This window comes from Eumetopias jubatus, unplaced genomic scaffold (genome assembly GCF_037043125.1).
Source record: "Eumetopias jubatus isolate StellerSeaLion01/CBP00866 unplaced genomic scaffold, mEumJub1_p1.0 scaffold_1, whole genome shotgun sequence".
In the NCBI taxonomy this organism is placed as follows: Eukaryota; Metazoa; Chordata; class Mammalia; order Carnivora; family Otariidae; genus Eumetopias; species Eumetopias jubatus.
This window is the reverse complement of record NW_028274807.1, coordinates 141,245,898-141,271,985: the sequence shown is the minus strand read 5'-3', so window position 1 is coordinate 141,271,985 and position 26,088 is coordinate 141,245,898. Positions and strand designations below refer to the sequence as shown.

At 38.0% G+C, this 26,088-nt stretch overlaps 1 protein-coding gene across 1 annotated transcript in view; it reads right to left on the bottom strand.

Moving 5' to 3' along the window:
* Positions 1–25,806, bottom strand: part of CMC1 (C-X9-C motif containing 1) — an 83,543-nt gene extending 57,737 nt beyond the window's left edge. The window contains exons 1-2 of the mRNA XM_028107229.2: positions 25,617–25,806; positions 684–773 (exon numbers count right to left, since the gene is read on the bottom strand). Of these exons, the coding sequence (XP_027963030.1) occupies positions 684–773; positions 25,617–25,635 (109 nt within the window). The 5' untranslated portion in view covers positions 25,636–25,806. The remainder of the gene's footprint in view (positions 1–683; positions 774–25,616) is intronic.
* Between the last annotated feature and the right edge of the window lie 282 nt (positions 25,807–26,088).

The following is a 26,088-nucleotide window of genomic DNA, read 5'->3' as shown; positions in this document are numbered from 1 at the left end:
TTTGGGAGAATATTTTTTATTTTTTTATTGTTACATTAATCATCATACATTACATCATTAGTTTTTGATGTAGTGTTCCATGATTCATTGTTTGTGCATAACACCCAGTGCTCCACGCAGAACGTGCCCTCTTGAATACCCATCACCGGGCTAACCCGTCCCCCTACTCCCCCCAGAACCCTCAGTTTGTTTTTCAGAGTCCATCGTCTCTCATGGTTCGTCTCCCCCTCCGACTTACTCCCCTTCATTCTTCCCCTCCTGCTATCTTCTGCTTTTTTTTTTCTTAACATATATTGCATTGTTTCAGAAGTACAGATCTGTGATTCATCAGTCTTGTACAATTCACAGCGCTCACCATAGCACATACCCTCCCCAATGTCTATCACCCAGCCACCCCATCCCTCCCACCCCACCCCTACTCCAGCAACCCTCAGTTTGTTTCCTGAGATTAAGAATTCCTCATATCAGTGAGGTCATATAATTTGGGAGAATATTTTTAAATTGTAAATGAATTGAACACCGTCTGGAAGTTCTGAAAGCTGAAATATTGGTATCTCCGTGAAAGGGTGAGAAGCAATTCATACATATTAATTCATTCACTACTTGACTCTGAGGCTAAGGATTAAATTCAGATCATATTATAAAAAATGTATTTGATATTTATATGAATATTTGAATCTTACCTTGAACTTGTTCAGAACATCTCTCTCGGGCTTTTTCTCTCATTATTTTAGGAATCAAAACATCCTTTTCGACATGTCTGAGATGCTGCCCTGGGGGTGGGGGGGAGCAGAGATCTTTCTTTAATATAGTGAAGTCTCACGTAAATCACCAGTTTAGGGAAAAAATAAGCACTCTGGTTTACTCAAAATGAAAACCTATACAAATATACTAAAAACTGACTCTTACAACCTCATAAAATCGTGATTATTTTAGTCAGTAAAAATCATTAAGTATTTTTTATATACAACAGAAAAAAATGTGGGACACAAGCAGTGTGTTTCTAAAAATGTCTACAAGCTATATTGCAACACTTTTATTTGAAAACATATTCCATGCAGTCTTGTCAAAATTAAAGTCATAAACTAAAACATATAATTTCTGGGACGCCTGGGTGGCTCAGTTGGTTAAGCGTCTGCCTTCAGTTCAGGTCATGATTCCAGGGTCCTGGGATTGAGTCCCACGTCAGGATCCCTGCTCGTGGCAGGGAGCCCACTTCCCCCTCTGCCTGCCACTCCGCCTGCTTGTGCTCTCTCTCTGACAAATAAAATAAAATCTTTAAAAAAAATAAATAAAACATTATAATTTTCCTTCTTAATATAATCCACAAAAAGAGGATTTTTATCAATACGGAGATTCAAGGATAAATGAAGAGATCCAAGATTAAGAGACACATGAGTAGTTTCTCAACCCAGTAATAAGAGTAGCCTAAGAAAGAAAGAACTGGCAGAAGAAAAAGTAGAACTACACATGCATATAAAAACACAGCACGTGAGACTTCTGTGCATTTTAAACAAAACCACCACAATTAGACTAAAACGGTAGACAAAGCACCTGCTCCAGAGACCTACCAGCTCCTTAAATTCATAGAGTCCTGAAAAACAAAGGGGTAGATGTCCTCAGAGAAACCAAAATAATCAGGAATCTCTTTGAAAGATAAAAGGCAGATGAGATCAGATTAAAGGAGGTAATCATATACTCAAGACTTTTTCCCCAGGAAAAAACTGATGCCCAAAGTGGAGACTGCTCCATGCACTGAAGCAGCAGAAATGTGAAGAGACTTCCCTGAAGGATACAAAAGCATTATTGGTTGAAATGCCTCCGTAGGAGCAAGTGGGTCACCTCTTCTGCTGCCTTTAGACCATGGGTAAAAGAAGTAAATACATGTAGTTACCCCCAAAGGATCAGGAAGTTTCCCAGTATCTAGTGACACCCAGGAAGACCAGGAACCCCTAAACTTTTCCTGGTACTATGCAATTCCTAACAACCTCTGGATACAGGCAACTATGAACTGAGAGTATTTGCAGAGAGTGTAAAAGGGCATCTCAAAAAGCAAACAAAATCAACAACAGCCAAGAATCACCTAAATTGGACGGGCCCAATTTAGGTGAAAGGGGGAAACCAAATGTAATTAATCAAGAAATATCCAAATCTTGGAGAGTTAAAAGAGTAAAAAAAAAAAAAAAAAAAGATTTTAAAGTATAATAAATAGACTGAGGCAAATAAAAAGACGAGTCCTCAGAAAGAAATGGATTAGAGATTACCTACGCGAACTCTGAAGAAATATCTGAAGGTCAAAACTCCTAAGAGCTTCAAAAGGGAGAAAATATCCACACAGAGGAATGAGATACATGAAGACAATGGAGAAATAACTTCAAAGCTCTGAGAGTGAATTACTTTACATCCAAGGGTTCCAAAGCCAATTAAGAGTGCAGTTAAAGATATTTTCAGGTATGTAGGGACTGAAACCTCTTGCAAATCCTACTGAAATGAAGTGACCCCTATTGTTGTGCAACAAGCCATCAATCAAACTTAGTGGTTTAATGAGAGACGATGGACTCTGAAAAACAAACTGAAGGTTCTAGAGGGGAGGAGGGTAGGGGGATGCGTTAGCCTGGTGATGGGTATTAAAGAGGGCACGTTCTGCATGGAGCACTGGGTGTTATGCACAAACAATGAATCATGGAACACTACATCAAAAACTAATGATGTAATATATGGTGATTAACATAACAATAAAAAAATTAAAAAAAAACCTTAGTGGTTTAAAACAATTTGTTATGCTTGGAGAGCCAACAGCCTAGAACTTCAGAAAGGTGAGGCAGAATTGACTGTTCTCTGCCTCACAGTATCTTGGGGCCTCCTCTAGGAAGAGTCAAATGACTGGCATTGACATCAACAGCTGCAAAAGCTGAGGCTGGAGGATCTACTTTCAAGATGATGTCTTTCTTCACTTACGTATTTGACCTCTGGGCTGGAATGGCTAATGAACAGGCTCAGTGAGGACTGTAAACTAGAGCAGCTATGCATGGCTTCCCCAAGGGGTTTGGCTTCTCACAGTGCAGCAGGTAGGTTCTGAGAGGGAGCAATCTAAGAAGGAATGTCTAAAGAGCAAGCAGTTCCAAGAAAACCAAGTGAAAGCAATCTGGCCTTTCCTGACCCTGTCATAGAAGCCAGGAAGCATCATTCCTACAGCACTACATTGATCAAGTCACTAAGGACAGGCTATACTCAAGTGCAGGGGAATGAAGACTCCATTCTTTATTGCAAGGCCACATTACAGAAGAGCATGAGGAATGGAAGATAATGTTGTGACCTTCTTTGTAAAACAAAACGTGCCATAATAAAGAATATACTCTGATAAAATAAAAACGAATCCATGATGTACAAATGTGAAATATATAAAACATATTAGAAAAACATATTTAAATTTACATATTAAAATTGTAAAATACTTGAACCACATTATCAACTACTTTGACCCATTTACAGAATATTCCTCTTAATAACAGTTGAATATTAACCAAGATAAAACAGAGTCTGGACTATGAAACAAATCTCAGTAAATTTAAAAGAATTCAAATCATACAAAGTATGTTCCCTGACACCAATGTAATTAAGTTAAAAATCAGTAACAGAAAAATGTCTTGATAATCTCCAAATATTTGGAAACTAAATAACATGCTTTTAAATAACCCATGGGTCTAAGAAGAAATCAAAAGGGAATTAAAGTATTTTGAAATAAATGAAAATGAAAATAAAACCTACTATAATTTGTGTGATGTAGTTAAAACAGTACTGAGAGGAAAATCTGTAGCACTAAAAGCCCACAATTGAGAAAGAAGGATGGTCTTAAATCAATGACATAAGCTTCCACCATGAGAAACCAGAAAAAGAATAAACACAAAATAAAGATCAAAGTCAAAATCAATAAACTAGAAGATAAACAAAATAATAGAAGGAATGAAACCAAAGCTGATTCTTTGCGAAGATTATTAAAATTGATGTCACCAGCCAGGAAAAAAAGAGGTATCACAAACATTAGAAATGACACAGTTTTAAATGATAATCTTTTCAAATATTTTTTAAATGTAGGCCAATAAAATTGACAGCACAAACAACCAAAGGTAACTCGAGAAGACGCAGAGAGATAACCACTATAGCCCTGTATCTACTGAGGAAATTGAATCTGTAGTTAAAAGCTTTCTCCCAAAAAATCATAGGTAGCCTCACGTGAATTTGACCATTTAAAAAATAAATAATACCAATTCCATACAAACGCTTACAGAAAATTGAAGTTTATCCTGATACCAAAACCAGGCAGACATTACAAGGAAACTACAAGCCAATATCTCATCAACATAGATGCAAAAAATCTTAATGAAAAATTAGCAAATTAAATCCAATAATATAAAAACGGATACTACTTCATGACCAAATGAGGTCTATCCCAGGATTGCAAGATTTACTTAACATTCAAAAATTGATAAATGTAATGCATCAGACTAAAAAGCTAAAAAAGGAAAAACACATGGTTATAATAGACACAGAAGATACATCTGACAAAATCCAACATCCATTCCTAATAAAACCTTCCAGTAAAGTAGAAACAGAAGGAAACTTCCTCAACATGATAAATAACAGCTACAGAAAAAACCCCACTAACGTATTTAGTGAACACCAAATGTTTTCCCCCCAAAATAGGGAACAAGGTAAAGAAGTCTGCTTTTGCCACTTCTATTTAACATTATACTTGACGTTCTAGACAGTATAATAAAGAAAAATAAAAGGCTTCTGGATTGAAAAGAAATAAAACTGTAGCTATTCAAAGGTAACATGATCATCTTTCTAGAAAATTCAATAGAATCTACAAAAAAAGCTACTAGAATGAATCAGTGAGTTCAGCAAGGTTTCCAGATATACGATCAATATACAAAAATCAAATGGAGATGACATTAAAAAATAGCTTTTTAAAAAATGAACAAAGGCTCAGGGACCTGCAAGACCAAAAAAAGAAATCTAGCACTTATTTTACCAGTCTCAGAAAAAAAGGAAAAAGAATGCAGAGACAAAAAAATATTTGAAGAAATAATGGCTGAAACCTTTCCAAATGCGGAAAAGACATAAACCTATTAATTTAAGAAAAACAGTTAAAAACCCCAAAAAACACACACCTAGACACATCATAATCAAACTTCTGAAAATGAAAGGCAAAGAAAAATCTTCAAAGCATCAGAGAGAAATATAGAACAAAGATTCAAAAGACAAAGGATTTCTCATCAGAAACCACAGATGCCAGAAGGAAGTGCATAATATTTTCAAGTACTAAAGAACTGTCAATCAAGAATTCTATATCCATCAAACATTCTTTAGGATTGAAGATGAAATAAAAACTCAGATGAAGGGAAGCTAAGGTAATTTCTTGCAGGCAGACCTATTTTCAAAGAATGGCTAGAGGAAGTTATTCAAACAGGAAAGATATGATAACAAGAGGAAACTCAGAACAACAGGAATGAAGAAAAGGCAACAGAAAGGTAAATAAACTATTCTTGAGTTTTAAATATTATTTTTGACAGAAGTAAAAATCATAGCATTCTCAATGTATATAGAGGTAATATTAAGGATGACTATACCATAAAGGGGAGACGGTAAAGCAACTTTGGTGATAGCAAGATTATCTATATTCCACTTAAGTGATAAAATGTTCACACTGGGAGACTGTAATAAACTATGTACATACAGTGTAATCTTTAAAACCACTAAAAAAAAAATTTTGAAAACACTAGATAAATCAAATGGAGTATCAACAAATGGAAAGTATTTTCTCTGACTATAATGGAATCAACTAGATACCAAGAACAAAAAGTAGCAGGAAAATCTCCTAACACTTGGAAACTAAATAGCACTCTTCTAAATAATTCATAGATCAAAGAAGTATCAAGGAGAGTGGAAGAATACAATGACCTGAATGAAAATAAAAACAAAATTTACTAAAATTTCTAAGACAAAGCTAAAGCAGTGCTTGTAGTGCAATTTATAGCAATAAATGTTCACATTTAAGAAGAAAGTCTCAAACTAATAATCTGTGCTTCCATCTGACAAAATTAGAGAAAGGACAAAAAGAACCTAAAACAAGCAAATAAAAAAATAAAAATAAGAGCAGAATTCAGTAAAATTGACAACAGGGAAACAAATGAGATAATCACACTGAAGTGTTTTTGTTGTTGTTGTTGTTTTAGAAAAATCAATAAAATTGGCCCAGATGGCTTCACTGACAAAGTCTCTGAAATATTTATAGAACAAATAGCACCAATTCTATAGTCTTTTCCCAGTACATTTTATGAGACCAGCATTACTCTAATATCAAAAGCAAAGGCAATATTAAAAACAAAAAACACAGACCAATACTCCTCATGAATACAGACTCAAAAATTCTCAACAAAGTATTAGCAAATCGAATACAGCAATATAGAAAAAGAAAAATACACCACATCAAGTTGGATTTATTCCAGGATACAAGGTTGGTTCACTATTTGAAAATCAATCAATGTGATCTATCAACAGTCTAAAAAAAAAAAACCATATGATCACATCAACTGAAGGAAAAAATTTAATAAATACTATTCATTAAAAACAAACAAAACTTTCAATAATAAAAAGGAACTTCTTCAACCTACAGTGTCTGCAAAAATCCTATAGCTAAAAAATCCTATACCACACTTAATGGTAAAACACTGAATGTTTTCCTTGTAAGAAGAGGAACATGGAGTAAAACTGCATACAACTATACACACACATATGCACGTATATAAAAACTGGTGAAAACTGAAGAGATCTACATTCTAGGTATAGTATTATACCAACTTCAGTTTCCTGCTTTTGATATTTTTTTAATTTAATTCAGTTTTATTATGTTATGTTAGTCACCATACAATACATCATTAGTTTTTGATGTAGTGTTCCATGATTCATTGTTTGCATATAACACCCAGTGCTCCATGCAGTACGTGCCCTCCTTAATACCCATCACCGGGTTAACCCATCCCCCTCCCCTAAAACCCTCAGTTTGTTTTTCCGAGTCCACAGTCTCTCATGGTTCATCTCCCCCTCCGATTCCCCCCCTTCATTTTTCCCTTCCTTCTCCTAATGTCCTCCATGCTATCCCTTATGTTCCACAAATACTGCTTTTGATATTATACTACAGTTATACAAGAAACCACCATTGAGGGAAGCAGCATGAAGGGCATGTAGGACTTTCTATAGTATTTTTTGCAACTTCCTGTGAGTCTCTAATTGTTTCAAAATAAAAAGTTAAAGGAAAAAAATTTCTGTAAGAAATCATAGGAGAAAATCTTCATGACCCAGTGTTAAACAAAGAGTTCTTATACATGACACCCAACTCATGATCCATAAAAGAAAAAAAAAAATCAATAAATTCAAACCTCATCCAAGTTAAAACTTTCACTCTACAAAAACTGCTCTTAGGAAGATAAAGACAAGCCACATAGTGGGAAAAAAATGATTCACAAATTTCATACCCGATAAAGGACTTGCATCCGATATATAAAGACTTTTTTACACTTCAACAGTAAGAAAACAATCCATTTGGAAATGGGCAAAAGACTTGAACAAACACTATACAAGGAGATATAAGGATAGCGAATAAACAAGAGATGCTTAACTCATTAGTCATTGGGGAAATCCAAACTAAAGTTACAAGTTACCATTAAAGACCTATTAAGACGGCTAAAAGAAAAAAAGTAATAATACTAACAAGGATGCAGAGTAACTGGATCTCTTAGACATTCCCAGTGGGAAAATTAAATGGTATATAGGCACTCTCGAAGATAATCAGGCAGTTTCTTATAAAGTTAAACATACATTTACCATATAACCCAGCAAACACACTCAACAGGATTTATTCGAGAAATGAAAATATGTTCACACAAAAACCTGTGCACAGATGTTCACTGTGGCTTTACCTGTAATAGCCAAAACATGAAATTAACCCAAAAGTACTTCAAAAGGTGAATGAATGACAGTTCAAGACAATGAAATATTACTCAGCAATAAAACAGAATGAACTACTGATACACAACAGCAACAGAAACTTGGATGGATCTCAAGCGCATTATATTGAATGAAAAAAAGACCATCTCAAAGGGCTATGTGTTATGATTCCATTTATATAACATCCTTAAAGTAACATAATTAGGGTGATGGAAAACAGATCACTGGTTGCCAGTAGTTCAGAGCTGAGGAAGCAGTATGACTATTAAAAGCAAACATGAGGGATTTCCTTTGTGCTGATAGAACAGTTCTGTAAGCTGTGATCATGGTTACTTGACTATTCACAGGCAATAAAATATCATAACTATACACACACACACACACACACACACACACACACACACACACACACACCATGTAAAGTTTGGTAAAATTCAACTAAGATTTGTATCTGAGTTAGCATACTAATGTCAATTCCTGGTTTCCTTAGGTACAATTAATTATAGCAGTGTGTCCCAACTTTTTTCCATTTTTACTCTAGAAGAGCCTTTTTAGAGATTTTTCTTCTAATGCCCCCATGAACTGTTAATACCACAGACACATTGTCTATCTATTTATATGCTGCATGTATAACAGTAGTTCATACATTAAAAGAGCAAGATTATTTTCTCCCTCCAATAACAATTTTTGCCCCTTTGAAGGCAATATCATATTCACTGAAGACCTGTACTATGGTTATGAGAGACAGTATCATTAGGAAAAGCTGGAGAAAAGGAACATAAAAACTGCCATGTTTTGCAGCTTGATGTGTTAAACTATTTCAAAACAAAGTTATAGTTTTAAAAAACTTAAAAATGTCTAAGAGTAAAGGACCTAGAATAACCAAAACAACATTAAAATAGAAGAACAAATTTAGATGACTTACACTACCTGATTTCAAGTGATTGCAAGTCTCACTACAAAGCTACAGCAATCAAAGTGGTGTAGTACTGGTATCATTAGGATAAACAAATAGATTCATGTAACAAAACAGAGTCCAGAAGTGTTTCCACCTATATACAGTCACTTTATTTTGACAGATTCACCAAGGTTACTGAATGAAGAAATAAAAGCAATATTTTTAAGATATTTTAGTTATTTATTTGAGAGAGCGAGAAAGAGAAAGAGAGAGAGGGCACAAGCAGGGAGGAGGGGCAGAGAGAGAGAAGCAGACTCCTCGCTGAGCAGGGAGCCCGACATGGGACTTGATCCCAGGTCCCTGAGATCATGACCTGAGCCAAAGGCAGATGCTTAACTGAATGAGCCACCCAGGCACCCAATAAAAGCATTTTCAACAAATGGTGGTAGACCTGGATAAAAATGGAGGGGGGAAAAATATCAGCCTAAACCTGATCTACTTCACAGTACCCACAAAAACTAAGCTGCCACAGATCATAAACCTAAATATAAAAACTAAAACTATTAAACCAAAAAAACCTTCAATTCCTCAGAGTAGACGAAGATTTTTTTTTTAAAGAAGACACAGAGGCACTAAACAGAAGAAAAAAAGATAAATTTAATTTCATCAAGTATAAAATCTGTTCATTAAAAAACACCATGAAGAAAAGTAAAAGGCAAACCAGGAGAAAGCGTTCACAGTAGATAGACAGACACAGAAATAGGTACAGGGCACCTGGGTGGCTCAGTCAGTTAAGCATCTGCCTTCGGCTCAGGTCATGATCCCAGGGTCCTGGGATCAAGTCCTGCATCGGGCTCCCTGCCTCTCCCTCTGCCCCTCACCTCACTTGTGCTCGCTCGCTCTCTCTCAAATAAATAAAATCTTAAAAAAAAATAGGTACAGATCTATATCTGTATACACAGATACATACATATATTTGACAAAGGACTTGAATTTAGCATATAAAAAGAACTCCTACATATCAATAACAAAAATATAAAACAAATAAGAAAACCCAATAAAAAAGGGACAAAAGGTGTGAATGGATTCTTCAAAAATATATACAAATTGTAAATATTTAGATGAACAGGTGTTCAAAATCAACAGTCATTAAGAAAATGCAAATGAACCCCATTATACCATTTCACACTCACAAGAATGACTAAAATTAAAAATACTGACAACACCAAATGTCAGAACATGGAGCAACTGGAACTTTCATCTATTGCAAGAGTGTGAAGAGATAAACTTCTTTGAAAAGCTAATCGTTAAGTTATAGTTAAATATACACCCAACCTACTTTCCACTCCTAGGTATTCATTCACCCAATGTAAATGACAACACACTTCCAGAAAATGACTTGTACAAGTCTGTTTATGGAAGCATTCATACTAGCCCCAAACTGGAAACAACCTAAATGCTCAACTGAATACTACTCAGCAATACAAAAGAACTAATAACTGATACACTCAGCATGGGAGGAGCTCAAGAACTCTGTTGAGGACAAGAAGCTAGGCACAAGAATAAATACTACCTGGTTCTAGAACCTGAAAAACTCAGTGGTGATGAATAGAACACTGGTTATCTATGGGAGGTGAGAAGGGTACTCTCTGGGGGATGTCTTGATTTGCTCATATACATTATCAAAACTTACAATCTATAAACTTCACTGCGTATTTTACCTCAATTTATAATATATTAGCTTTAAAACAGGATAAACATCTGCACTTATAGTAGGTGATTTTAACACATAACTTTAAATAATTAAGTAGAGAAAAAGTTCTATTATTTTCTCCTCGAAGATACTGTTCATCTTTTATTAGATTTATTTCTACTGGTAAAGGTATCTTTTCATAAGTAACATGTAATTATTTGTTGCTGGTTTCACTTGAACTTTTTATATTGTCCTTATAGCCAACATAATCTTACTTAACTCTCATTAGTTCTAATAAATTGGCCATAGTCTCTTCTAATTTCTATGAAGACAATCACTGGGACAGCTCTGCTCTTACTTTTTAAATTCTTACCGGCTATGTCCTTTAGAAAAACGATGGGTAGAAACTAACAGCACCTCTGTTTTGGATGCTCAAATTCCGTTTAGAATTTTTATAGTTATCTTCATGTTGAGATTTGCCTATGACTTTCTTCTGTGTTGCTTTGGTATCACAGTTACAAAAAAAGCCTGAAGAACAGAACTGAGATTTTCCTAAAGAATTCCTTCTGTAAACTGCAGCTTCAGCTCAGAACCAAGAGTTCCAATGCTGATAGTCATTCTTCCCCAGAGCCTGGCCTGCCCTACACTTCAGACTTGCCCAACTAGCTCCCACAGTCACATGACCTAGTATCTGGCCTTAATGTCTGTGTGTACGTACCTACACACAGTAGCCCTATGATCTCTACTGAACTCTTGACTGATACACCAGCTATTAGTGCCTAGATCTTGCAGTATGTATGTGTGAGACAGACACAGTTTTAACTACTAATTCAATTTTCTAAGGGCTTTTTATTTATTCTTTAGTCAGTTGCAGTTTTAGTAAATTTAGTTCTCAAGGAAACTATCCATTTCATCAAACTTTCCAAACAATGATATGAAATATTCACATGATTTTTTTCTTTACCATACCTATAGTTGCATCCCAATTTTCATTGCCTATGCCAGGGTTCAACAAGTTATTTCTAGTTAAGGACCATACTTGTGAATACTTTAAGCTTTCTGGGCTACAAACTATCTCTGTCATGTATATATCAATGATTAGTAACATTTGAAAATGTTACTAACCACTGATAGCTTACAGGCCTTACCAGATTTTGCCTGGACCATGGTTTGCTGAAATCTGGCCGAAACTAGTTATTTACACTTTCTCTTTCTCCTTAGCTTTGCCAGAGCTGCTGTAAGATGGGAAAAAGGAAACTGAGCTTATAGAAGGCACTGGAAGTATGGAAGGAGAAAAAAGGGCAGCTTTGAGGGAGACCCTACAAGATTCACAGGACCTAAGAAGAGAGGATTCAAAGAAAGCTCCCAGTTTTTCTGGCTCCCAGGGAAATGCTGTGGCCACTCACTGACACAGGGAACACAAGACAAACACCAGGTGGGAGAGGACTTCAGCTGTGGACCTGGTGAATTTCATATGCAAGACATCCTGTGGAGTGGAAAGCTGATGTGTACTTGAAGGGAAATAATATAACAGGGGACTATCTCCACATACTTCTTTTCTCCTGGTCTGCAGCACACATCATATGGGGCATCAGTTATTAATGCACAAATTAATGAGTAGAAGAACACTGTGATATACTGACCTATTTTATAAAATCAATTTCAAAATGTTATCTCTTCACTTATATAATTTTAATCTATACAACTTATTAATAATGTGTCCTGATGAGTATCTTTTGCTCTATAAACTTTGCAGTGGTCTTCGATAACAAAAGCACTAATTTTTCAAATCAGTCCCTTAAATACAGGCATAGCTGTGTAATATTGAACTATTTTTCCTTAAGAAATTATAGTAGAAATTTACCTATTTATGAATTCTAGGTTATGATTCCTATTTAAACACATTTTTTTAAATGGCTTGCAAAAACTCCTTCTGATCATTCTCCTAAAACCTCCTAGGGCAAAAAAAAAAAAACAATTCCAGAATTACATGAATATTGATTTAGATTTTCCAAACTCTTGATTTTAAATCAGAAATAACAGACTTAAAAATATATAAATAAATTCTGCTAAAGATTCTCTCATTTGATAGCATATCAACCACTGAATATTAAATATTAATTACGACTTTATACATATTACAAAGCTATCTTCAACACAATTACAAGTATACTTTCTATTCATAAAATTACAGAACGATTCTCTCAAAATCAACGTGGTGCATATGTTATACATTTGTACAAGAATCTACTGAAAAATAAAAATAAAAATTTGAGAGTTTGCTACTATACAGTCACATGAATTTATACTGAGATAAAGAATCAGGATAACACCACCAGGGAAAATTTCCAAAGCTCTAACTTCTCAACATTCTATCATCATCTGAAAGTCAATTTTCATCTTTTTCACTGGCTGAATTTGTTAGCTCAGATTTTGCTTTGGGGCTCACGTGTTCTTGCAGGATGGCAGTAGTAGATGATAAGTCTACTGACAACAGCACCTGCTATGAATCCACAAAGGTTAACAGTGAAGCAAATCAGAATATTACAGAATCTTTCACTGGAAAGTCGTGATGCCGGAAGGGCAAACTATGCCTTTACAATAGTGAAAATGTTCTAATTTAACTAATTTGATTCTTTTTTAGATAATGCCATTTTTTTTTTTAACTTCCTAGTTAAATGTATTTGCTCCTGAAGGGTGCTACTCTTTAGTCTGGAGGAAAAACAAGAAAAATGCTTGCAGTAAGTTTGCAACAGTATTCTCATTAGCCACAGTTTCTATCTTTAGGTCTCTTCTTTACTAGCTAGCTACCAAGAGCCTGGAAATGAAGGGCTCCAGGCAGATGGTATCAGGCACAACATAGAAAGACCAGCGTTCTCGATTGCTACATTTCCAGTAAGTGCTTCATTTCACACCAGGAAGCTAGGCAGCCTCCAGTTCTCCTCAAAAGCACAAAAATAGGGATGCTCTTGATCAGATTTCCAGGTTCTTGCCAGCTTGCTTGTGCTTTCTTGCTATGCTAAAATGAGGAAGGGGGGGGTGGGTGGCAGAGATACTTAGGCTGGGGAAATTAAGACAGTGAAGATAGTGCTCCTTTCACATTCTTACCTTCAAGCCTTACTTGAACTGACAAAACCAGAAGAAATAAAATCAGTAATAGGAGATATTCTGCACCCTTCCCCACCCCACCCCACCACCCCCCCAGCCAAAAAAAAAAAAAAAAAATTCTGGGCTGCCTCTGGCTATGAGGCCTTCAAGATGAGGGCAATGAATGCCCCATAGTCTGTGTAACAGCACTTCCAGGTAAAGTACTTTGATTCCATTTTGCAGATAAAGAAGTGGAGACCCACAGAGGTGAAATAACCCAAGTCTCTGATAAAGCCGCAATGCCAAGATCATGTAACCCAGGTCTTGAATCTTCTTCCATGACACACCACACACATGGGGGTGGTGGCCTACTTAAGGGGATTTCAGCAAACAAGGTTATGTAAGCTTCCGAAGATGCAAAGTATGAAATAACCCTTAGATAGTTAAGACTGTTTCAGAAGCATCAGAAGCACAGGCAAAATAAAAAACTCACTGTTCAGATTTTTTTATCAGAAAGTTAAATGGAATTCTGATTCTCTGATTTCTAGCATGGAGAAAATTATTTAAAAGAAAAAAAAAAAACACACACACAAGAGGAGCCATTTGTCAGCCGGCTGAAAAAATACCTTCAAAGAAAGTAAACATCACATATTAGGTCAACTGGCAACAATCTAATTTTTTATAAGCTCAAACTTCAACAAAATATGGAAAGCACATCAGTGAGGTAGATGTGCCTATTTCTGCTTAGCTTCTGGGTCAAATACCACCTATATCCCACAATAGTAGTCTTCATTTGAAGTACTTTGTCCTATCAGCTTTCACTGTTAATAACCACCTAGTTCACACTAGATGTGCCCATTTCCCAAAAGCACCTATTTCTTGGACCTCAGATTCTGTAGATTGCTAGGTGTGAAAACTTCCTCTTCCACCCACATTACTTTAACCAAGATGAGGCCAAAAGGGGACAACAAATCTAAACGTATACCAAAGCAGGAAATCAACTTATACAAGAAGACATGCCAATTTAAGAAACGTGCTGCAATCTCCATTGGTTTACTTTCTACTTTTTTTTTTTTTTTTTTTTTACTTTACTTGGTAAAACTTTGAGACCATCTTTTCTTACAAGCACAACTTCCCACTGATATATACTAGAAAATCAGCAGTGTTAGGGGAGACAGAAACAGGTATTTGAGAAAGAAATAAGTGACAGCCTGCCTATGCCTTCTCAGCAATACACACCTGATTTTTCTCTGATGTACATCTAGAACATGGTAGACTATCCTCAAATCTATGAATGTTCCTCAGTGCTTTTGGCCACTCTATTTCACCAGTTGTCCTTCATCTTACAATATTTCATAACATTTCTTCAAAGAACATGTGCCACTTTGTAATGGAGTGGGGGAATTATTTTTACATTGAGAGGTTATTCACTTACTTCAAAGAGTCAAAACTTTGCTCACACTACTCAACGTCTTTCTTGGTGTGGCCTTCCGAGTCAGTGTGCATTAACATGAAAACTCCATAATACAACTTTTCTGGGGGAGGAGCATTTCCCAGGATGATCATCTACCACCTTCACCAGATTGCCCCTGGCTAACCTTGGCTGAAATCCAAGTTCACCTCCTACACAAAAAATGTGCTAAAAATGAGGATATTGAGATGAATGGACCGTACTGGCTGAAGGCAAATCCTAAAGGAGTCTCAAAAATATTCTGAACAAATGTAGTAATACTAGAAAAAGCACAAACGATTCCAAGGTAAGATCTGCTCCTATTCCTCCTGTGGCAACCCCACAAGGTTCTACCTTTAAAGATGCTGCTGATTATGCCATGTTCTCAGGGCTTATTTCCAGCTCCAAATCTACTCTGCCCACATTTTCAGGTGTCTATTGGCAATTTCCAAGTCCCACCAGCACCACGATTTCAACTTAAAAATTTCAACAATTTAAATCTTCATTCTGCCATCCTGGTGGTTATGTTATCCTTCTTACCTAAAAAAAATCAGCTTACATTTATACAGTACACAAAAGAAGGACAATAAATATTTAAAGAAGGAAGGAAGAAGTGGTAGAAGGAATTGTTTTACAAACATCACCACACACAAGATATTATAAAGTAGTGGGGAGGCTCAGAAAACTCAAAGCAATCTTGCAACATGACCCAGCAAAAAACTTCAAAGTCAAACTCCAGCTCAATCTTCTGCTCTTATTTACCATTTTCTACCTTTTCCTTTTCAAAGTCCACCGATTTAAAACCAGACACTTGTGGGCGCCTGGGTGGCTCAGTTGTTAAACGGCTGCCTTCGGCTCAGGTCATGATCCTGGAGTCCCTGGATCAAGTCCCGCATCGGGCTCCCTGCTCAGCAGGGAGTCTGCTTCTCCCTCTGACCCTCCCTCCTCTCATGTGCTCTCTCTCTAATGAATAAATAAAATCTTAAAAAAAAAAAATAAATAAATAAATAAAATAAAATCAGACACTTGTTCCATCCCCAGGTTCTCTCTGAACCCAGCACCCAAAAGTGCTTTCTCCTCCTTTAAGGCCAAGATTTTGTGTTCACCAATGCTATGGCTCTGATTCTGGACTTAACACATCACATCACACCGTCTGTGCAATCTTCTTCTCCTGATAGATCAGTGGTTGCCATGGACTGAATCTTTGTCCCCCTCCCCCAATCCACTTCATACTGACGCTCTAAACCCTAATATAACTTTATTTGGGCAATCTATTCATTTAACAATCATATGTTAAAGGAGATCATATGGGTAGGGCCCCAATCTGACAGGTGGTCTCATAAGAAGAATCAGCAACCAAACTGGCCAGCACCTTGAGCTTGGACATTCCGGCCTCCAGAACTGTGGAAAAATAAATACCTGTTGTTTAAGCCACTCAGTCTATGGTATGCTGTTATGGCAGGCCAAAGAGATTAAGACAGATTTTGGTACCAGAAAATCTCAATTCTGGCTGCATCCAATAAGCACCTGAGAGGGCTTGATAAAATTATGATGTCTGGGCACCACCCAGACCAGTTAAATCAGAAATGCTGGGATAAACCCAGGCATTGGTATTTTTAAAAGCTCCTCAAATAATTCTAATACGTAGCTAAATGAAGGAATGCTGCATGAAACTTTAATGAGGTCTGAGACCATGTCTAATTCATCTCTTAATTCCCTTTAACTGCTGGCACATGATAAGTATACACTCAGTTTAATAAATGACCCATGATTAACAGTGTTTCAATATTTCATAATTATAGATATTCACTCTGTTAACAGATATCAGGCACCTACTACGTATCAGTCACCATGCTAGGGCTTTTCTACACAATGATGAGTAAAGCAAGCTAGTTCCTTATTCTGCTGCATAAACATTTGAAACTCAGGTTTTTTTTTAAAGATTTTATTTATTCATTTGAAACACAGAGACAGAGAAAGAGAGCATGAGCAGGGGGAGAGGCAGAAGCAGGCCCCCACTGAGACAGGCGCCCGATGTGGGGCTCCATCCCAGGACCCTGGGACCAGGACTTGAGCCGAAGGCAGTCGCCCAACCATCTGAGACACCCAGGCAGGTGCCCCACTGAAATTTAGTATTTTAATTCATGCTTAATTAACATATCCTTTGATCTGTAAAAACAAAAACAAAAAACAAAAAATTCCCAGTAACAGTTCCTCAGCAAAAACACAATGCAGGATATTAAATACCATGTCTAAAAAAATTTTCCCCTCAATCTCTTTACTTAAAAATGTTAAAATACAATCGGGGCTGGTGGGGGAGAAGGTTAATTTGGGCCAGTGTTCTTATTTGGCAGTTTTGTTTGATCCACTTATATCAAGTAAAAGGTAATATTTTTTGGCATCTATAAACTTAGGGAATTCTACACATATGCTATTAACACCTTTATACAAAAATAAGAATATTCATCCAGCCAATGGAACATAAACTTCTGTGCTGAGTCAAGAACCCCTTGAGACCAACTGCAAGTATTTAAAAATCATAAAAGTTTAAGGCTTAAAACAGCTTTCAGGGGCACCTGGGTGGCTCAGTTGGTTAAGCGGCTGCCTCTGGCTTAGGTCATGATCCCGGGGTCCTGGGATCGAGCCCCAAATTGGGCTCCCTGCTCTGCAGGGGGGCCTGCTTCTCCCTCTCTCTGCTGCTCTCTTAAATAAATAAAATCTTAAAAAAAAAAAAAGCAGCTTTTACAATTATCTGATAAACCTTACTCTCCCACCCTCACCCTCAAACCTGAGATTATGCCATTTAGAATTGGGCCTAAGGTTAATGGCAAAGTCTAAAACAAGAAGATATCATTACTAATTTCCCAATTCAATTGGGTGCTATTTCCATAACAGGACAGTGCTCTCCCCCCCAGCCTGAGCCCCCATTGGTGGGTAATCTCTTATCATCTAGATGTAATTAACTGGTTTATCTTCTCTAATCATCTAGTCTCTGATAAACTTAAAGAGGTGAAATCATATGAGAAATATTTACTGTTTACTACACAGGTAAATATTCTCATTCTCTACACGATGCTTTTCTTTCTCTCTCAAATCATTGGACACATACCAACAATTCACATCTGTAAGTTTCACTTTATTTCTCAAGGAAAAAAACTAGGTCTAGAATGAAAAACTCTATACCCAGGTTATATGACATTTTGGTAGTTTTTAAAAATCTCAAATAAATTGTTTTTTGAAAGATTGTGGGGTGGTAACAATCAGGGAAAGCGTCCTATGTAAATGATTCTAAAGTGAGGTGTGAAAAATGAACAAGAATTAGATTTGGGGATGGGGAAGAGAGGGAAAATTCTAAAAAGAAAGAACAGCATGTCAAATGACCTAGAGGAAAAAAAACAAAGCACAGTTTGGCAGATGTTAGGTATATCTTAGGCCAATGTCATTACCACAACCCCATGATGTCCACACCTGGAGCCAGTACACACACCTGTGCGTATTTATATATTTGTGCAAGTAGCCCTTCCTACCTGACCTACCACTATCCAAACTCTCACTACCTGAACAAAGGTTCCTAGGAGCTTCAGATAAATGATTTTTAGGACAAAGCTGGAATCCCCCCCCCCACCCCCCGCAGCAGAATGCAGAAGCATTCACCCCTGCAACCTTTTCAGGACTGCCCCTGGCCATGGTAGCACATTCCAGCTTTCCTTCCTGCTGCCCCTCTCCCATCTCCTGCAGTGGGCAAGGACTGACAGAGGGCACAAAAGCCCAGTGCCCTTGCCTCCAAAGTGGGATAAGCCTGCACTTAGTGGTCCACCAGAGCTGATCAGGTTGAGACCAGCCTTCCCTGAAACCACATCCTTGCTCAGCTTCCTCCCCTTCCCTTTCCTGTTGCCCTCAGTCCCTCACAGGTTTTTCCCTAAGAGCATGCCACTCATAAACTTGCGTGTGAAACGTCCAATGGTCCTCAGACCTTGTTCTGTAATGTCATGCCCAAATAAAGGAACATAGGGTTTGTCAGAGATAGGACGAATTCTATGGATGAGCCAGAAACACCTTGTGTGAGGAAAAAAAGGAAATGCTCCAAAAAAGGATCGGAGCATATCACAAGGACCCAGAAGCTAGTTTGAAGGAACTCTCTCACTGGCTAAATCTGGGAAAATGTGAGCACCAAATTACATACAGTAACAAATTATAAACCAGTGGAAAAATAGGAATTCATGAGTGCACATCTATAATAAATCTATAAATAAATAAACAAGAAACAAAATAGTCTCTGGCTTATATCGAAATGTCAACAACCATCTAATAAATGTGGAGAGAATGCTGGAGGCAGAAAATCGTCATTCTGCAACCACAGTAGGAGAGACTGAATCAGGCAAAAATCATCAATGGATACCACATCAAAGGGGAATTTTTTGATGAGGAATGGGTATTTGCCTAGTCTTAAATGGTCTTCCCACAGATTACTAATTAATGACGAGAGGAAAAACAAAGAAATGGGACAAAGCCCTTGACCGGGTGATCAAAATTACTATCACTTATGAGAAACAAACATTATGTGCCTCCACATATGATACTGAGAGAAAGATACATCACCACTATAACCTGGATCTGATGAAAAGTCAGATAAACAGAAAATGAAGGAAAGTTCTATTTGCCTAAAAATCTGCAGCATCTTCCCATTGTTCTCAGGATAAAATTCAAACTCCTTGAGCTGGTTGACAAAACATTTCATGATTCATAACTCCTATAACAAATATACTTTGAGTTTAGAAATATGTAAAATTTACAAGTTAAACAGATTTTTAGCTCTGAACTACAAATGTATTTTATGTCTAAGAGAATACTATAGAGCTACAGAAGCAAGAATAAAATCAAAATTTTTCTAATCAGCTACATAACCTTTTATATATTAATTACACAGTGCTGGGAAAAGAGCCTTCAAATCTGTTTAGATGTCTAACTTAAAAATTTCCAGTGAATTTAATAAGTGCTAGTACCCCTAAAGCTAATCTACCTACATGCCCACAGGAACCACTAAAAGAACCCCTATCATTCAAATACTCCAAGAACTGCCATGAGGACACCCTCCCAAGACCCACCCTCAACATCTACTCATGGGATATCCTGAGATTCCTGACTCCACTTTCCATCCCCTGAGCCCTCGCTGTCCGATCTTCCTCCCCTACTTAGATTCCTGGAAAACACCGTTAGAGGGACACACACACTTGATAAAGGAAACTTCTCTCTGCTGCTATTGCTCCATCACGCAAAAGTGGAGAACAAATCCACACTAATGGATGAGGAAAGGGGAGCTAGCTACCCTGCTAAAAGAGGAAATGGTACAAGAAAAAAAAAAAAAAAGGAAAAAAGGAATCTCTTCTGGTTATTAGAGAAAGTAATCAAAATTATCAGGCCCAGGTTTCTGTAGGTTGTCTTCTGGGAATATAATCAGGTTGGAAAATTCTCTGGAGTCTGGAAATAGCAAAGGTATAACTGGGTGTTCTTTCAGTACAGCCCTGGGCTTGACTTTCCATTACCAGGCCCTTTTATAACTTGTTACGGGAGGAGGTTAATATCTAGAACTTTGTTGAATAAAGAGAGACATAACTTCTGACCAGTGAAAAAGATAACCCCAAAGATTACAGTATATGGTCCTGTTGTAAACTAACCATTTTTCTTTTATCTAAGCAAGTAATCTATGAAACTGTCGATGCACCAGAGTTTCTCAAATGCTTTTGGACTGTTTTACATTTTACTTCCCTAATTAAGGAGTTGAAGAAAATCTTCAACACATGTTCATTTTGTATTTGCATGAGTAATAATTTTACCTTTTTGAAAATTCTACTTTAACAAGCACCACTTTTAAAATTGTTCCTATAGGTGATGTGTTACGCATTCAAAATACACAACCATTTAAATTTGCAATCAATTAAGTCTGACTAGATTCTTAAAATATACAATACTTGTAGAAGGGGTTCTAAATTGGCAAATATAAGTTGGACTAGACTATGCTTAAGTCCTATTATACGAGAATGAGCTATACTGTATATTTCTGAACCATTACTATGTCATCAAATGTCCCATTCATGGCTAAAAATGTAGGGATAATTTTCTCTGGAAATAGGAAGATTAGACTGATAAGAAAACAAAGCTGAAGAATAAGTCAATAAAAGTGGAAGAGTTCGGAACAGTGGTTCCTCCTCTACTCTATTTGCATATTAGAACTGTCTATGGACTATATAAAATGTCAGAGGCTTAGTAAATTAAATCTGAATATCCAGGAGTGCAACCCACATACGAGTAGTTTTTACAAATATTAATCTCTTTCCACAGCCACTTTTCTTGGGTGTTGTGAACTCCTCCAGCTTTTCTCTCTGCATTCAAATAGTAAGAGAAAATAATGAACATAATTACAGCTGAAAAATGTACAAAGAGTGCCCTTATTACCTCTACATTAACAAAAAGAAAAAGAGTTTCAATAAAACTACATAGAAGAGTAAGTATATAACCTGCATTTCAGTGCTGGGTTCAGAGTTTCTTGAGAAAAATGGACCCTACAAAGTTAGTTAAAAGCTGTTGCCAAATGAAGATCAAACTTGTATAAAGATCTTTAAAAATCTAACATAAACCAGTGAAGGCAACCTATTGAATGGGAGAAGATATTTACAAATGACACATCTGATAAAGGTTTAGTATCCAAAGTATATAAAGAACTCATACAACTCAACACCAAAAAACCAAATAACCCAGTTAAAAAAATAAGCAGAACACATGAATAGACATTTTTCCAAAGACATCCAAATGGCTGACACGTGAAAAGATGCTCAACATCACTCATCATCAGGGAAATGCAAATCAAAACTACAATAAGACATCACCTCATACCTGTAAAAATGGCTAAAATCAAAAACACATGAAACAAGTGTTGGAGAGGATATGGAGAAAAAGGAACCTTCATGCACTGTTGGTGGGGATGCAAACTGGTGCAGCCACTGCGGAAAATAGTACAGAGATTCCTCCAAAACTTAAAAATAGAACTACCCTACAATCCAGCAATCACACTATGAGGTATTTATCAAAAAAATTCAAAAAACACTAATTCAAAGGGATACATGCACCCCTATGTTTACAGCAGCATTATTTACACCAAATTATGGAAGCAGCCCAATTGTCCATCAATAGATGAATGGATAAAGAAGATGTGGTATATACATACACAATGGAATATTATTCAACCATAAAAAGGAATGAAATCTTGCCATTTGGGATGACATGGATGGAGCTAGAGAGTATTATGCTAAGTGAAATAAGTCAGTCAGAAAAAGACAAATACCATATGATTTCCTCATATGTGGAATTTAGGAAACAAAACAAGCAAAAGGAAAAAAAAAGAGAAACAGACAAATGAAGAAACAGACTCTTAACTATAGAGAACAAACATATGGTTACCAGAGGTAGGTGGAGGAATGGATGAAACGGGTGATAGGGATTAAAGAGTATATTTATCCTGATGAACACTGAGTTCTATGCTATAGAATCACTATAGTGTACACCTGAAACTAATATAACACTGTGTCAACTATACTGGAATTAAAATTAAAAACTTAATAAAAAAAGATTTTTTAAAAATCTAACATAAACCAGTGGGAAAAGAGACTTTGCTATGCAAACCTCATTTGATGTAACTACTAGTATGGGCACATACCACTGTATAAAAAGCAAGAGAAATATCAAAATGTGAACCTATGCTTCAACTTAGGAACCAAACAAAAATGAAGTTAAAAAAAACACAAAACTGGCTTTAATATATTTTTATTCTGGAATTTAAACAGATAAGAAAAATTTAAAACGTCCAACTTGCTGACTCCACTTTCTTCCTTCCCATTCAATCTTGCTTCCATCCCTGCTTTTATCAAGTTTCCAATGATCATACTGTTAGATTTGACCATCACCAGCCACTCAGTTGGTAAAAAACCTACTAATTATCCTTAATGCCTCCCTTTCCCTCACCACCTTTATTCAATGCAACAGCAGCTCAACTGCTCCTCCAAAACAGCAACCGAATAAGCTTTATATTCTTTTCCAGCTTTTCTAATACCATTCCAGGGTAAGATACTAACATATTTGGCCTAGACTACAGCTACCATCTCTTAACCTGTCTCCCTGCTTCCACTCAGGACCCCTCCACAGTGCATGCTACCACTGCAGTCAGGGTAGTAAAGACATAATTTATATTATGTCATTGCCCTCTTTAGAAGCCTCCAAATGCTTTCTTATCAGAGCCTTCAAGGCCCTGCAGCATCAAGCTCCTGCCTACTTTCCCAACATCTTCCCTTACGGATCTCCCTCCACCCCTCTGGCCCTCATTCCAGGCAAATATTTAAGCATTTGCTACTTCTGACTGCCTGGCGTACTTTTCCCCTACCTCTTCATATTGCTACTTCATCTTGTCCTTCAGATTTCCAATTCAAACAACACTTCCTCACAGAGCTCTTCACTGATCACTCAGAGGTAGGCCTCTCTTCACCACCTACCACATGACACTGCTTATTTTCTTCATAATGTTTATCATAATCTGGCAAAATGTATATGGGGGCAGAGGGATGAGCTGTCTTCTTTCTTCTAACACTGTATGCTTGTGACATGTAACGGGCATGTATTTGTTTAATCAATAAATACTCCAACAGAGGCATGGTCTGTAACACTGGCCTGGAAATGAATTACGGAGTTCTATTCCAGACTTGACTCTACCAGCAATTCGCTGGGTAGCCTTGGGCATACCACAAGATTTGAGTGGGTTAAGAGTAACTGGACAGTAAAAAAGTGGATGGGGCACCTGGGTGGCTCAGTCGGTTGAGCGCCTGCCTTCAGCTCAGGTCATGATCCCAGGATCCCGGGATCAAGCCCCACGTCCAGCTCCCTCTCTCTCCCTCTGCTGCTCCCTGCTCAGCTGGGAGCCTGCTTCTCTCTCTCCCTCTGCCTCTCCCCCTGCTTGTGCTCGCGGGCTCTCTGTCAAATAAATAAATAAATAAAATCTTAAAAAAAAAAAGTGGAGACGGCAAGTATTTTTTTCTAAATTTTTTCGTGGATCTAAATTCAAGAATATAGATATTTGAAAGCCTTTGACCTCTCTCTGCATCCGTTTCCTCATTTGTATGAGACTGCTTTGAATTTCAGCTGGAAATACTAGAACTATGGGACACCTGGGCGGCTCAGTCGCTTGAGTTTTGGACTCTTGATCTCAGCTCAGGTCTCGATCTCAGGTTTTGAGTTCAAGCCCCACAATGGGTTCCACGCTGGGTGTGACGTTATTGTAATAGGCCTTAATCCACTTTCTAATTCTCCTTACTCACCCCTTATTTACACCCTGCAACCAAACATCACACAGTGCACTTTACTGCCCATACATTTCCTCATTCGGCTGCCTCTTTTCCAACTCCAACCACTGGAAATTATCCTTTAAAGCCCAGATCAATTGTTAACTGCCTCATAAAGTCTAATCCAACCACCTGGCCCAATACTGGTATGATTATTAGGTGTTCCAGAAATTATTTTATGCGTTAGAGTAGTCCCTTATCCTCTCTCCTGTTTCCTAATCCGTAAGAGGGAGATAACACTATCTACCACACCACACACTATTGTTGGACAAGTGAGAATACTTAGCTTGATAATAAAGCGTTCAATAATTGGTATTACTTGTTGGCTACCTACACTTTCCGCTCTCCTTGAGAGCCACCAAAGTGACGTTTCCATTTCTGAATCTCCAAAGGTTTGAAGCCATTACTACTCCTCCCAATGCCTCAAGTTTCCATATTCATAAAATGAAGGGAGTGGACTAGACCAATTACCATTCCCTTCAAAAATGAAGTTCCCTATATTTACATGAATACCCAATAACGATACCTCAGGCTTCCGTAACATAATAGCTTAAAGCAAGGACACCGCAGGTGAGCTTCTGTAAGGACGGGAATTCGAAGGCAACAAACTACCGCTGCTAATGAAGTGGGGTGGAAACACTAAAGTGAAAATAACGTTGATCAAAACCTTGGGAATCCTTTCTCAAGAAACGGACTCTTGCCACAATGATGGGTCTTCTGGATTATCGCTTTTAAGTCAGATTACAGATACTTAAAGGAATCAGTGCCCCAGAGGGGCGAAAAAGATGAGACCAGTCGCGTTAAGAAGGAAATGTGTGTAAGCCACAAATGGACGAAAGCTTATACAGCAAAGCCAAGCCTTTCACCTAACCCGAACCCCAAGGAGCGGGAAGAAGACCGAAGACTGCAGGGAAGAAGTTGGGGCTGCCAGAAACCCTAAGGCAGCAGGCCGGCGGGCCGGGCGTGAGCGGACGTCTGCGAAAGCGGTGCAACCTCAGCGCTCGGCCCCTTTCCCAGGCCGGCCCCCAACCGCACAGCCGCGGTTAGGGACCCGGGCCGTGACTCCTCAGCAACCCCCGCGTCCCGCCCCCGTACCTGCGGGGTCGAGCGCCATCTCGGCGGGCGGAGGAAAGCAGCTCCTGGCCGCTCCCGGGAGGGGGGGAAGGGAGGGGAGGAGCCTGGGCTGGGCGGCACGTGCGGCCGCCCGGACCTTCCCGCGGGAGGAAGAGTGGGTGGAGGAGGAGCGCAGTGCCCTCCGCAAAGCGCGGCAGGCCTCTTTCCTTCCTTCTTATTTCCCTACTCGCTACTTCCGCCGCCCATTGCGCTTGCGCTCTCCTGGCCCCGCCCCGAAGCCTGTAACTGAAGGGGAACGGACATCTCCCAGAGAATGACCGGGAAGGGGGCGTGGCCTCGCGTGCCTTGGAGGCGGGACTGTTTCAGACGCACGCAGTCTGGCTTGGGAAGGAGCGTGAGCAGCCGCTTGCAGACTCGGGTCTGCGGGGACCAGAGCCGAAGCTGTGGGCCTTTGGGAGTGCGCCTCACGTGGCTACTAGGTTCACGGCCAAGC